Source organism: Eptatretus burgeri, chromosome 10, assembly GCF_056783735.1.
Source record: "Eptatretus burgeri isolate ZD-2024b chromosome 10, Ebu_testis_v1, whole genome shotgun sequence".
Classification (NCBI taxonomy): Eukaryota; Metazoa; Chordata; class Myxini; order Myxiniformes; family Myxinidae; genus Eptatretus; species Eptatretus burgeri.
In genome coordinates, this window is record NC_140970.1 from 57,253,059 (window position 1) to 57,268,606 (window position 15,548).

The following is a 15,548-nucleotide window of genomic DNA, read 5'->3' on the forward strand; positions in this document are numbered from 1 at the left end:
CCCAATGGTTTTGAGGGCCTTCCTTTCCACGGAATAAAGAAGGGAAAGGTGTGAGTTCGGGGCACCAGCATAAAAGAGAGAGCATTACTCTATTAAGCTGTGTATAAACACCTTGTAGGTTAACAAAAGTTTAGATTTGCAAAGAAAAAAACTTAGCACAACAAAGGATGTCCAATCAGTGGCTGGCTTTGGAGGCTATCTTGGAAATATAGTCTGCCCAAGAAAGATCATGGCTGATGGATAGGCCCAAATTTTTGAGTGACTTTCCCTCTTCAGGTGGTTTGTTTCGGAAGTAGATGGGAGGGTTTACAAGGCAGTCCTTTTAGCGAGACATGGTGAGTGTGTTGGATTGTTGGGGTTGAAAGACGTATTCCAATTATTGACCCAGATCCTGATTCTATCTCTGTCGAGAGGGAAGAGGCTGCTCCTTGCCTGTCTGAAGAATGAGGGATGATATGACAGAGGATGGAGTCAGTAAATAGATTGAATTTTCCATGGAATCAGAAAATGATTGATGAAGATGAGGAACCAGATTGGGCTGGAGACACTGCCTTAGGGAACTGCAGTCGCAACAGGGATAGGAGATGAGAGGATCCAGGTAATAGCTACACACTAAACACAGGAATGGAGGAAATCATTGATCGATGAGAGGAGAAGGCCTTGGATGCCGAAAGCAGAGAGTTTAGATATCAGGTGGGGTGCCAGACTGTATCAAATTCCAATGTAATGAAGTTGCGGAACAAATGTATGAGTTTTCCTCACAAATAAAGGAGGGAAGATGTTTGCCCTGTTGCTGATACATTTCTGTGCTGTTTGATTACAGTTTTTGAGAGAAGCTCGTTTGCTGTCTTCCTTAAGTCATCCAAGTATCAGTAAGTGTGAATTTCATGGATTTCATCTTTACTAATAAAAGGGTGCGTGTGCGTGTGTGTGTGTGTGTGTGTGTGTGTGTGTGTGTGTGTGTGTGTGTGTGTGTGTGTGTGTGTGTGTGTGTGTGTGTGTGTGTGTGTGTGTGTGTGTGTGTGTGTGTGTATTTTGTCCATCAAGCATAACATATTCTTTGTGCAAACTCTCTTCCCTCTCCCTCTCCCTCTCCCTCTCCTCATCCCCTCTCTTTCTGTCTCTGGACGTGTCCGGGCAGTGTTTGTCTCCGGACACGTCTGGGCGGTGTTCATGTCTGGACGGGAGTTTGTCTCTGGGCCGTGTTTATCGTATGACTGGTAGAAAATGGATTTCAGACATTATTTTGTTTCCATCTTCACTGTTATTCTTTGCAGAATCATTTTGATGAGACGGTATGAATTGTAATTAACGCTCCACCGCACATCTGCTTCCCTTCCTCTCATCTCACACTGTCCTCCCTTCCCCCACCCCTCCTCGCTCTGCCTCCCTCCTCTCCCCTCTCTCCTTTCCACTCCTCTTCACTCTCCATGCTCTCTCCTTCCACTCCTCTCTCCCTCTTCCCCCCTCTTTTTCTCCTTCCCCCCTTTTGTATTTCTGGAAGCAAAGCGACAGGTGGTATTTGCGAGTTACAAATAATCCATTTGGATTTGCCTTTTTGACATTCCCATGTGACACAATTCATAGTGCTGGAATCCCAGATTCAAACCCCATATGCTCCATCGATTTGACCACATTTCCTTGTCATATTCCGATAACATTATTCTTCCGACAGGATTACACTTTCTCGCATGGGTTCAATTCCCAACCCGACTATAAACTATCAGATGCGTCTCTTGAATTAACGTTAAGCTGAGTGTTCCATCTGCAAGCACTAGTTGATGGATATTATAGATCCCATGATGTCCTATGTGAAGTGACTTGTCACCGGCTCCCTGAACAAATTGCAAATGCCTGCTATAACGATCTTAAGTATCGTGTTCGTGAAAGACTAAAGTAAATGCCATCTCAAAGGAACAATTTCCTCATACGGTTTACTCACCTGTATCAATATACAACTTGATGAACATTAGCATGAGGACATCTGTAAATAGTTAATTATCCACCACTTATAGATATTATATCCATCATGAGGTGCTACCATGACTCCAACTTCTTTTAACAGCTCCTATCATTCTCACCATCTTGTGATGTTAGCTCGGGGAAATTTTGGCCCAAGTCTTTCACAAGCCAGCTGCTCAGACTTGATGGACGGTTCACGGTGGCAGGAATTTTGAATTGGTTCATGGTGGCAGTGACTACTCACATACTCTTGCTGTGGGGGTCCTCTGGCTTGATGCTGTGGGGTCTTTCACGTCCACCAACGGCCAGTGCTGGCAGATGGATCCTCTGGCTTGATGTCCTTCTGATGGATGGTGCACACATTGATGCAACATCATGCACGCCAAATTCCAGGGTAGCAGTTTATAGCTTGGTCGATATATGAACCCCAGCAAGGGAGCTCAAAGTGAACTGCGCATCCCTGTCATACGTCATGCCAGCCCTCATCTTGTGATCTTCCCTCTTGGTTAATCGAACATGCAAGCAGACACGTGGTTTTTCTGTTTTCTGCTTGGTTTTTAAAACCATGTTGAAGTTTGTTATTTTGTTTTTTCACCATACTCTACAGAATATTCAAGTTTATTTAAGGGCTTACTCGAAAATGAAGGAATCAGTTTATGATTGTTATTTATCAAGATGCTCTGTAACTTAAGAATTGAGAAATGAAAACATTCATTGAGAAACAACATTTCTGAAACAAGGATAAAAGCCTGTGGCTGCTGGTTGCATCATTTTCTGGAAGCATGGCTATGCTGCTATTGCAGTGCCCCTGTTGCCAGTAAACTGGTATTCATTTTGCTGACCTTGGAAGGGTGACAGGCTGAGTCAACCCATCTGGTGTTATTCAAACCACACAAACAGGGGCTCAAACTCAAGATCCTAAGATCTTGAGCCAGCCACCTCAACCGTTAAGCCAACCCCAGAATTAGTTAAAGGCAAAGTGGGTGAGGAAAATTTAGGAATGACCTTTCTAATGTTTATTATCTTATTTTCACTCCACTATCCCCACATAGTTCAAGCTCTTGGCATAACACTCTCCACAGATCGGTGTTTGATGGTTACAGAGTTTTTCGAAGCAGGTGAGTTTCCCTTTATTCATTGTTCTTTGTTGACGTCATTATTCTGTTGTTTAAACCTGTGTAATACTGCATGTGTAAACTTAAATCATTTACCTTTCTTTGTTTTGAGGCTTAATTTGTACACCATCTGCTCACTGCACACTCATAAATATTGTTGCGGATTTGGAAAGCTATCGCACTCAACATTCAGGTCCTTTAGCTCAGTTATATCGGTAAGTACATGTTGCCAGTTAGGGTTCCGTCCCTTGTTTAATGGGTAAATAAATGCGCTGCGATTTATATTCGGAAAACCATCGGAACAGCGAGCGTCCCCCGCGTGCTCGCTGGAATGTGGGCGTGTTCAGACTGCATCCCCGATCTGAATTCCTTGCCTTGTATGGGCATAAAAGCAGCTCGCAGGGGGGATGGAATGCGGCAGCCCCCACCGGCGGCGGATGAGTCACGAAGGGAAGAAAAGGCGCGCCTCAGAGGAATGCGAGGGCGCATGGGCAGAAGGTCGTCCGGTGTGAGGAAGATGGAGCTCGAGAAGAACGATCCTGAACCGTGAACCGTGCAGTGCCACTTTCTGGAGGCGAGACCTCAGAATAAAAGGTCCACGAAGGGAGGAAAAGGGAAGCAGAGGATAGAAGGTTCCTGAAGAGATTTTTAGAGACAGATCCATGAAGAGAGAAGGAGCCTCGGAAGTCGACCTGGCTGGGCTTGCTCGTCGCCATCAGCCCTGGTCCTCATCCTCATCATCACCCCACCTCCTCCTTCGCGTGATTGCGAGCTGGGGCGACGACCCCCATTTACCCTTGCTGTGTTCAGCTGCGCTGGTCCGTCCGACGGTGGCCGGAGCTCTGGGAAGCAGTGGACGTCCAGCCGCGCACTCGCAGCAAGGTAGCCAGCTACCCTGACCCTCAGCCCGACTGTCCTCCGGGCTGGAGTCCCATTAAAGACCAATTTTGGTCCATTTCTGTCTGCGTGTGTGTGTGTCTGTGTGTGGGCCCCGTCTAATAAGTAGTGAATTGTATAAGTGCCTGTTCTGTATATTATTTGCCTTGCTTGATGATCGGTATAAATGTGCTCTTATGTGCTTCCCTCATTCCCTGCCTATTACAAATAAATATCCCCAATTGTTTAAATGTACTCAGCTCGTCATGTCATTTCTGCATTGACTGGGTGTGTCTTGCGTGTGGGAAAGTAGCAGTCATTGCCGCTATAACGGAGTAACAGGATAATCAGGCCGGCGGAATTCGGCGATTATAAAATCGCTCGGCTTCGCACATGGAATTGGCTCGCTAAGCGGCTCGTTTCCGTACGAATTCCATCGAGGGTGGAATACCCCAGTAGCTGGACCACATGGGTACTTAGGTATATAGAGAATTTGGCTATTCACCCTACCCCACGTGGTCTCCCCATTGGCGTATTTCGGTCCAAAATAACCAGGACCCGCCGACCTCGGACTTCTCCAGGCCGGCGATCTGTAATTCCGGGCGATCGAGCCGAGACGGCCCCACTGCTCCATCGAGGGTCATGCTCGTGGCGACGCGCCGGTGAAAAACTATAACAATATCATATTGAATCCACTGCACATCAACTGATATAACTTGAGTGCATGTGTAACAAATGTACCTTTGATTTGTCAGATGATTTGGAAATCATCGTTACCTCGAACACCAAGGATGGATGGAGGTTATGTTTTCACCGCTGTCTGTTTGTGTCTGTCTGTTTGTTTGTCTGTGAGCAGGATATTACAAAAGTTGGGGATGGATCCGGATGAAATTTGGTGGGCAGCTTGGTTGTGTGACGAGGACGAACTGATTAGATTTTGGTTAAGGTCCGGATCCGGATCCGACGACGAGAATTTTACAAGTGATTCTTCACCATTTCGAGATGGGGCCAGAAATGATATAAAGCACGATATCTCAAAAATGTATTGGGCCTGATATGTTCTCGTGGTTCAGACATTGCGTCGCGGAGGTATGCGCTCTACCGAGTGCCCTAGTTGTTTTTTTTGAACAAGGCTCACTTGGCTGTGTCGAGATGGGTTTGTGGGTGGAGGAGTAGCAGCTGAAATGCAAATCATATCCAGGTTGCTCCTGATGACTTCATCTTTTCTTTTTGCATGTTTGGGTTCCTTCTGATTACTCCAATGCAGGACAGGACCTATTTGATCTTCCATTCGATATGAATTGAATTTATATTAATCCCATTCTAAATTCAATTGAATAATGATAATAAAAAAAACATCATGGGTCTGGCTCAGGTGTCTGATCACAGCAGAGTTGCATCAAAGCGGGACTTCATGGAACCCGGTCATCACTGCCAGCAGTTATAAAGTGACAGTTCTAATTACGTAATACACCAGTACACAAACGTCAGAGAAAATACACCACACAAAACGATACAAACACCACACAAAACAAGTCCTGGCAATGGTGTGCAATCTCTGAAATGCACTTTTTCTCCTTGACCTTTAATTTGGAGGGGTATGATGTAAATAACATGCAATCTCTCTGCTGACGATCTCAAAGTTGTTTCTGGTCGTTATCTGTCCCGTTTTAACGGTTTATTTTCTCACCTACATGTTACTGTGTGTTCCTAGTTTGGTTTTGTTTCAAAAATCGTGCTATTTTGTGAGATTTTGTCGACCTTGTCTTACCGTGTGCTTGAGGCCTACCGTTGAGGCTTGAGGCCTACCAGTTCCCCTCGGTGTACGATCGTGTTTTGTTTTTTCTTCCCATTACCTTCAATTTCTATCTTCCCCACTTTCCTAACGTCCCCCATCCCTCCCAACTAATCACTCTATTTCTTATCTTAAACCAAAAAAACCCCTACCTTTCTCCTTGCACACTCACGAGTCTCGAGTCTTCTTCTTCTTCCACTTCTTGTTCTTCTTCTTCTTCCTCAATTTTTTCTACAACACTTCCATGACTTAATCTGTTGAAAACTCTCTCTCAAACATTAATAATAACGATATCTTATTATGCTTCATCTTCCTTTTTCACACGTGTGGTACTCTTTACTGTATCACAATGTACTACTCTTCTGCTATTTAAACAGACTGCTCTCAATTTGACCTTTCCTTCATACCTTGCCTAAAAAATCCAACTGTTACACCATTTCTTCTCTCCATTCTCTGAATTCGCCTTTATTGCATCCATCAAGTAATGTATTTAATTGCATCTCTGACCTAAACTTAAAAAACCCAGTTTGCTAGGAATGTTCACTTTCCATCAAGCATTCTTTTTTTCCAACTTTAGTGCCAACTCACCCCTCTCACCCCTCACTCTCAAAGCATCCATCCCACTCTTCTCCCTCCAAGCCTCCCTCTCACTTCTCTCAAAAACTCCCCCTCACCTTTCTCCCACCATTCATCCCCCTCAGTCATCCTCCTCAAAGTTGCCCCCCTCTCATCCACAAAGCTTCCTCCTTCCACTGCCCTCTCACCTCCATCTCTTCACTCCACCTCCTCAGAGCCTCAACTGCCTAATTCCCCCTCTCTTGTCCCCCTCTCCCCCAGCACCACACAGCCTTTTCTCCTCCTCATCCGGCCCCTCCCCTAAGCTATTCTGCAATCCACAACACTGTTTCAACAACCCTCCTTACCTCCCCCCCCCTCGTCCCTTGTCCTCAAAGCCTGCTCTTCTGCTCTTGCTCACCCTCTCTGTTATATTCACCCTCTCATTTGTTCAAGGTCATCTGCCATCTGCTTGGAAATCAGCAAACATCACTGCCCTGCACAAAAAAGGTGCAAAAACAAATCTCTGCAACTACAGACCAATCAGCCTTCTCCCAATCATCAGCAAGGTTGTGGAATCCATCATCGCTTCAGACATTAAATCCTTCCTCTTCTCCAATGACTTGATTTCCGATCATCAATTTGGTTTCAGACCAGGTCACTCTACCCTGGATATGCTGCTTCTGCTCTCCCAACAATGGATGGAAGGCCTCAATGCCAGACAGGAAATCCGGGCCGTATCCCTGGACATATCACGTGCTTTTGACACAGTCTGGCACCCTGCCCTGCTCACCAAACTCTCTTCCTATGGTATCCAAGACAATCTCCACTCATGGCTCGCAGACTTCCTCTCCTGTCGCAGTCAACGTGTGGCCCTAAATGGAGTTCTTTCATCCCCTCTTCCTCAGTTCCTTGAGGAACTCAGGCTGGAGTTCCTCAAGGCAGCGTTCTGGGCCCTGTTCTTTTTCTGGTTTTCATCCATGATCTCTCCGACTCTCTGGAAAATCCTCTATATCTCTTTGCTGATGACTCCAACCTCTGCCGTACCATTGGTCACTCCTCAGACCGGAAAGCAGCAGCTTCTTTGCTCACTGCAGATCTGGATAAAATCACAAACTGGTCCAACACATGCAACATGTCTTTCAATCCGGACACATCTCACACTCTCACTATGTCTCTTTGAAAGGACCATTTAGAAAACCCCCCCATCTACTTTCTCAACAATCCTCTGGAAGAAGTCCTTTCTTTCAAGCTTCTGGGACTCACTATCTGCCATGACCTTTCCTGGGAAAGCCACATTTCAAACCTCGCCTCCAAAGCCAGTCGCCGACTGGGAATGCTCCATCATGCAAAGTCCTTCCTCGGCCCACCTGAGCTCCTGACCACTTACAAAGCTTTTGTCCACAGCCTGATGGAGTACTGCTCTCCCCTATAGGCTGGTTCTCCTGCCTCCCACCTTTCTCGGCTTCACGCTGTAGAAACCAAGGCATTTCGGATCATTGGCATCTCCCACAATGAGGCTGAGTCTTTGGGCCTCTCACTCAATCACCGCAGGTTGGTCGGTGGTCTTTATGTCTTCTACCATCTCCTCTCCAGTCTCGCCTCTCCCCCCCCCCTTTCTCTCTCTGCGATTTGGCCCACCACATTTCCGCATGGTGCTCAAGGTCAGCCAACAACCCCGTTCTGGTAAAACTACCAAAATCACGAATCACTGCTCACCTTCACTCTTTCTTTCCTCTTTTTCCCTGCCTTTAGAATAAACTCCCTCACTTTATTCATTCCCATTCTTCCCTCCAGGCCTTCAAAACAGCTGTTCACCACCACCTCTTATCATCCCCCATCCAAATCCTCGATCTTTTCTGCCCCCAATAATCCACCCAAGCCCACCTCCTTTAAATTCCCTGCTTTCCTTCCTGAAAGTCCTTGTAATGTCCATCTTCTATTCCCCATGTTTCCCGTCCCATCCCTTTCCCTTCCACAGATCTCCTAATGTCTCTGTTCCCCAATGTTTTGTCCTTCCCACTCCCTCCCCTCTTGTCTCATGCCCCCCTTGCTGTGTGTTGTGTGTTATCTTTCACACGAGCCTCGACAAGGTATACAAAAAAAAAATTGTGGCTTAGTCTAGGCGATCTGGAGGGGGAAATTTTGTTCTGATTGGTCAAACCTTTGTAAAGTTATGGTGAAAAAAATGTTTCAATTTCTGTAATTAGGTCATGACCTCACAAAAATAAGTCAATGTCAAAAACAATTGTCAACCCCATATACTTTTAATTCCCATTTTATTGACGCAAAATTTAATTCTGAAAGTCCCAGCCGGCTCCGAGATTGAGCTCATAAATCGGCAGAAAAACCTACATGGTGGTTTAGTTCTCCTCAGGGTGTAAGAAACTCTGGGGTACCATTATAATTTGGGGGCACCAACTCCAGAAACAAACACTACAACAGACATATGCCTCCTGCCATGCGAAAGGGGGTTGGGGGGGGGGCTTATTAATCAATAAATAATGGGAATGTGGCACAGTAAGTAAACAAGAAAGCAACTGGAATAGGAATTATGGAAGAAAGTGATGGCATGCTTAATCTGACAGTCGGTTGCAACGGCTATGCTTGAACTGGGAAAGGACACGGGACAAGCAGGAGAGTAGACAGAATGGTGTCGTGTAGGTGGTGGTCTTCCTTGTTATGGAGCATCTGGAGTCATAACGCAGGCTGGTCTGGCAGGTTGGCAGCAATGTCTCATTTCCGCAGGCTCACCCTTCAGAACCTTTCACATGGGTTTGGCGTGCCTGTTCTGTCATGTTGGCATCTCTCCTTGGTGCATCAACGCCGCTGCCTTTTAAAGGCAAATCTGCCAAACCCCATGGTGTGATCTCTTCAGCTGCCCCACAAGTGTCACATACACGGTCCTGTCATGCTGAAGTAGTACATGTAGACGCGCCATTCTTTCATAGCATGTGTGAGGATCACACCGGGCACACGTGGACGAACCGTGTTGAATATGGAGTTGTATGATGTTAAAGGACAATTGGGGGGTTGGGGGTGATTTTAGTGAAAAGAACAAAAGGAATAGAGGGAGAAGAGACAGACACGAGGGTGAGGGTGATGTTGATCTTCCCTGTTTTGAAGCGTCTGGAGTCACATCCTATATGTCCAATCGCAGCTGTCACCAATGGGGGATAGAAAACACCTCTGTTAATGCTGATCATGAAACAACTGATGAATAATCAACCCTCAGTCATTTTTGTAACAGTATTGTCTCCCGTGAGCAAGTTATACAGGAAGTGACCTTAACCCCTGCCAAATATTGTGGGTGAAACTGAATCTGTCTGAAGGTTCATGTCTGTCTCTACTGATGGATAAAATGCTCAATGGCTTTTATCAACAAAAGGGTTGGAGTACCGTATGTCCACAACCATAGGACATGAGGGGCAACTGATTTTTTGAGAGTGAGTTGAGAATCAGAACCTTTGTCAGAGCCTCTTATACACGTCATACCTGCACATACATTTCTATTCTTAAGGGGTCTCACAGCCTTTCTTGTTTACAGATACACTCAGCCGCATGCTGCGTACTCAAGGTAAATTTTCAGAAGAGCTTGTCAAGCCCATCATTCTTCAGGTGAGCATCATCACTCATGATGATTCACTTACTCTCCAAATAATTTGTTTAGAAACAGTCCAGCAGATTGAGCAGTGTGATTTTGAACATTATCAGATGCTTGATTTACAAATCCATCCCATAACCATTTGTATTTGTTCTTCTTCCAGGCTGCATCTGCCTTTGGTTACATGCACAACCTGAACATGACGCATGGGGACATCAAGGTAAAAATCTGCACAAATCACCATGAAAACCTAAAATGATGTATTTAGTTATGAAGAAAGTTTCTTTCTTTGTCATTGGAAACTGTATTTCAAACAATTTGAAAAATGTCATTTACCACCACCACAGCATGTATGAAAGAAGAGTGGATTGAAAGCACTAAACAATGAGAAATAATTGTAATAAATTGCATCTTCACTCAATTTTGCTTTTGTACAGTAGGAATATCAAATTGTTCCTTAAATTCCGTTACAGTTGAGTATATTAATCTGAAGGTGGGATGAGACCATTTTAAATATGATAAGTGTTGATCACGTTGATGAGTAATATACTGGATGACATTGAATCTGAATATCACCAACACCGCTCCATGATCCGATAGACGTTTAAAGATAAAATGCATTCAGCAGTGAAACCGCATATCACTTCAAATTCAGGGCTGACAGGATGGCCGAGAGCTATGCACACTCCAGCTAAGCTCAGCTCTCTCGCCTGAGTTTGAATCCAAACCCAGCTCTAAACTGTCATCCCTTTGTTTCACAGGCAAGGTGATTCATCAATATGTGTGCTGTCCTTTGGATGGATGTTAAAAGGACGTTCTGTCTGCCAGCATTCCTTGGTAGACGTTAAAGATCCCACGGTTTTCTTCGCGAAGAGTCGGCGAGCTATCGTCGGCACCCTGAATAGCTTACAAATTTCTGTCCTCACCAGCAGAGAGCATTGCATCAGCAGCACCCTCAGCCAGTGATGCTACCCCGCAGCCTTGTGCTGCACACAAATGAAGAAAAAGACTTCAAATTCAAAGCGGGCATTGTTTGAGCAAACTCAACCAGGACACGTTTTTCAATCTACAAAATACTTATTGTGTTGCTGAAGATCACTTTTTAGTGTGAATAGAAACAGCAAATAGTTGTGGTATATTAAGCAGATCATGACATAAGAGGACAGTCAGTATACTGCAGAGGTAGTGCACTTTCCTTTGAGTGGTCCTCTCTGGGTTCAATTCCCAACTGGAATATATATATACTGTCAGATTCGTACTTTGCAGCCAGCATATTCATCACAAAGTGCCGTCATCCCTAGGATGGATGGTAATCTGGATGTCCTGTCTGTTGGTTGTGAATGGCGGATATTATATCACAATGTCATTTATGAATTGTAAGGGAATTGTTGTTGTCACCCTGACAAATTCCAACTCTCTGCCACTATCAGTAGAACCTTAAACTTAGCCAGCCGGTTCATGAAAATATTTGGCCAGATACCCTCACTGGCCGACCCCCAGCCCTCTCCCCCCCAATGTGCAAATTATAATTAGGGTCTTTAAAAGAAGTCGTAGTTGTGTATGAACACCAACAGAGCCTATGCCTTCCATTTGTTTCCATTTTCTTAACACAGTTATCATGCATCCTGTTCTTTACCTTCACAAGCACGTGAGACTACACTGAGCATTCACATTCTGTTCTTCCATTCGTCAGTTAAAAAAAAAGTAATTATGGCACTTATCCTTGTTAAAAAAAGCTAAGATGCTGATACATGTGGGTTTAGTGGTGGCCCATTGCCGAGGATAATGTATTAACTCCCAGAAGTTGGAGGTACAAATCCAGCTGAAGACAGCGGTGTTAATTAATACAAGGAAATCTAACATAGGTGGAGGCCATTCAGCCCATCATGCCTGCACAAACCCCATACGAATTTATCTACACAAGATCTAAGGAAGAAATTGCAAAAAAAAAATTAATTCATGAAATAAATTTTTTTGTTTGTTTTTGTTTTGTTTTTGATTCTTGATTTTTGATTTTTTTTCTAGTTTTTGTATTTTTCTTTTCTTTTGTTCTTTTTTATTTTCTTCCCCTCAAGGGAGGGGGCATGGGCTTGGTTAAAAACACACATCAACCACACAACCCCCTTGACAAGACCCCCACCAACAGCACTCTGTACACAATCACCCATCATTGCTCAAACTACCTCAAAGTCTCATCAACATCCCCATACCCCTCTATCTCCATAACTTCCAGGTACCTATCTAATTCTAATTTAAACTTATCTACTTTTTCTGCTGTGACTACCTTTCCAGGGAGGCCATTCCATGCATTAACTACTCTCTGAGTGAAATTCCCTTGCCTTGCTACCATCTTAACTCTCCTCTTCTTTACTCTCAAGCAATGGCTCATGGTCCGATCACTGTCTACTCTGTTGAATAATTAATCTGTACTTATTTTATCTGTACCTTTCATTATCTTAAACATCTCCATCATATCTCCTCGAAACCGCCTCCTTTCTAGTGTATAAAGCTCTGTCTCCTTCAGCCGCTCCTCATAGCTGAGTCGAGCTAGGCCCGGAATCAATCTAGTAGCCCTGCGCTGAACCCTCGCTACGGCATCCATGTCCTTCCGGAACTTTGGTGACCAGAACTGCACATAATATTCGCAATGTGGCCTTTATAAATTATTGTACAATGTTAACACCACCTCTTTTGATTTATAATTGATCCCCCTCCGAATACAACCGAAAACCCTATTTGCTTTTCCGATAGCTACCTGGCATTGCGCTTCCTGCTTACCTGCCATATCTATTACCACCCCCAGATCCTTATGTGTAACACACTCCAAAAATATCCCTTGCATCCTGTAATCTCTATTTTCATTGTTCTTTCCCATCCTCAACACCTTACACTTGCTCAGGTTAAATTCCATCTGCCAATCTTTTGCCAAATCTTTGCAAGTATCAATACTTTCCTGAATCTGATCAGCACCCCCTCTGCTATCCAGCTCACCTCCAAGCTTTGTGTCATCTGTAAATTTGGAAAGTCTCCTCTTTACCCTATTATCCAAATCGTTGATGTAAATAATGAATAGTAATGGTCTGAATATTGATCCCTGAGGTACCCCGCAACCTACATCCTCCCAGCAAGACATCCTCCCACTCACAGCCAATCTTTGCTTCCTACCGCTCAGCCAGTTTGCAATCCAATTAGCTACCTGACCAGCCACTCTACAAGCCCTCACTTTGGCCAATAACCTCCAATGTGGTACCTTATCAAATGCCTTCTTAAAGTCTTGATAGACTTTGTCCACTGCCTTTCCATCATCCACCCAATTATTTGGAGTTGAAACTTCTGGAAACCAATCTAATCTTCTGACAATTACCAGGTTAGTTTGAAATTGTAATTAGAAAACCCAGTTCACTCGTTAATTACCTTCAGAGAGAGAGAGAGAGCAAATTGCCTATCATGCTTGTTTGAGTTGATGTGTGGTACCAATCCATACGATGAATGTCGAAAATGCCTTTGCCCTTAAGCAACTTGCGATGAGCATGAATAAAATGACCATAAAAGACAGTTTGCTTACATCAGTGAACAAGTTGGAATTTTTAAAACCTGCATGGGATTTCCATTATTTCAGAATGGAAAATCCATATACTAATGGTCCATAAACATCCATGGTTAAACGACTGTATTCTGCACAAAAGCAACTCTGGATTACTTTGGGTGATTTGCCCATGCCTTTCCAGCAGTAGTTATGACATGAATATCACTGCCAAGGGAAGTGGATCTCTCTGTGAGCTCAACATCCTCACCACAAATAGGTACAGACAAGATAGCAGCATCCACTGTGTCATTGAAAGCCTGGATCTTAGTTTTGATCCAGGCAACCCATAATCTCAGCTGCTCCAACTCCTCATTCAGTACTTTGCAGGCCCCCAAAAGGATATCCAGAGTGTTTGCAAAGATGACTGCATCATCTGTGAAATCATGGTCAGAGATTGTCTTGACATTCCCAAACGATGTACCACAGCTTGATCTCTCTGACATCCTCCCCAGAATCCAGTCCCGACAAGTGTTGAAAAGTGAGGGGACCAGTCGTCTTCTTCTTGCATATGGCAGCTTCGCTACCGGGGTAGCTATCATTTTTTGGAAGCACGACTGTGTCGCTGTGCAGTGCCCCTCTACCAGTACACACTGGTATTCATTTTGCCGACCTCGGAAGGATGACGGGCTGAGTCAACCCCCTGGTCTATTGATTCAGTGGCCAATGGGGCTTGAATTCAGGACCCTAGGATCCCAAGCCGCCACCCTAACCACAAAGCCAACACCAGGCTTGGGGGCCAGTACACACCCCTGATGAACTACAGTAACAAGTGGAAATCAGTCGGAGATGGGCGAACCACATCTCACAGCATTCTCAGTACCAGAGTATAGTTCCGACATCAGGTTGATCAGTTTGGGTGGCACTCCATGAAGACCAAGAATCCTCCAGACGGCATCCTGATTCACTGAATTGAATGCTTTGCAAAGATCAACATACAGTAGGTTGCAAGCAGCCCCTGCCAAAACTCTCATATGCTTTCGGTGAGGACCTGAAAAGCAAGGATACGGTCAATCATTGACCTCTTTGGTGTAAAGCCTGACTGCTCTGTGTGCTGGTTCTCAAGCAGATAGTGGTGTACACTAACAAGAATTATCCAAGAAAAGACCTTGCCCGGCACTGAGAGCAGCGTCACCCCTCGGTAGTTGTTGCAATTCTGGCTATCACCCTTCTCTTTCCAGAGAGGGACAACAAGGCCCCTCTTCTCGGCAGTTGGGATGATGCCTGTATTCCAGGTGGCCCACAGACCTGCATGAAACGACATGAGGACAGCATTTCAACCAGCCTTGAGAAGTTCAGCATGGATGCTATAGATCCCAGGCGCTTTACCCATTTCAACAGGTTCATTGCTGCCTGTGTTTCCACAAACGAAGGAGAACACAGTTGATTGGAGGGTCAGCAATAGGAAGAGTAACACCCCTGACATCAAACTCAACAGCTGTTGGATTGGCCTGGTGCAACCACTCAAAGTAATCGGCTGACCAGGACTTTTTTTTTATGAGAATCGGTCAAGAAAGAGAATCATTTTTTAAGAGAGAATAATTTAACCACAGGTGATACTCTACCCCCTCACAGATTCCTCTCACATCAGCCTCCTTGTTCACCCTCAGTGTATGTAGTTTTCCGCCTCAATTCCCTGAATAGCTCAGCTCTGCCATTAATTTTGGCCCTGCGGCTCTCGTCAATGGTATCCAGTGTCCCTTGAGAGAAAAAAATTCTTCCTCGCCCTATGGTGAGTTCCAAGACATCCATCGGGCAACATCAATGATTGGTCTTGAAGGCACTCCCCAACTCTTCAAGACTCCCCAAAGTACCCAGACCCCCCAAATCCACACTCAGCCTTTTTGCAAACTCCTCAGCTCCCCTCTCATTCTTGAGCTTGTCAACATCCAGCCTTGGCTGTGTTGGCACCATTCTCCCAGATTTTATCTGGTGGACCTTGCAGTTCTGGATCATCCTCCAGCAACCATCAATGAGCACATGGTCAATCTCCTTTGCCACACCATGATTGCTGGAATACCAAGTCCAGCGATGAGCCTGTAGGTGGTGAAACCATGA

General features: G+C 44.9%; 1 protein-coding gene across 7 annotated transcripts in view; it reads left to right on the forward strand.

The window, feature by feature from the left end:
• Positions 1 to 15,548, forward strand: part of LOC147018638 (sperm motility kinase 2B-like) — a 170,380-nt gene that overhangs the window by 23,361 nt on the left and 131,471 nt on the right. For all 7 annotated transcript variants that reach the window (XM_085898523.1, XM_085898524.1, XM_085898525.1 and 4 more), the window contains exons 3-6: positions 824 to 872; positions 3,015 to 3,080; positions 9,851 to 9,921; positions 10,071 to 10,127. In XM_085898523.1, coding sequence (XP_085754649.1) covers positions 824 to 872; positions 3,015 to 3,080; positions 9,851 to 9,921; positions 10,071 to 10,127 — 243 coding nt within the window. The remainder of the gene's footprint in view (positions 1 to 823; positions 873 to 3,014; positions 3,081 to 9,850; positions 9,922 to 10,070; positions 10,128 to 15,548) is intronic.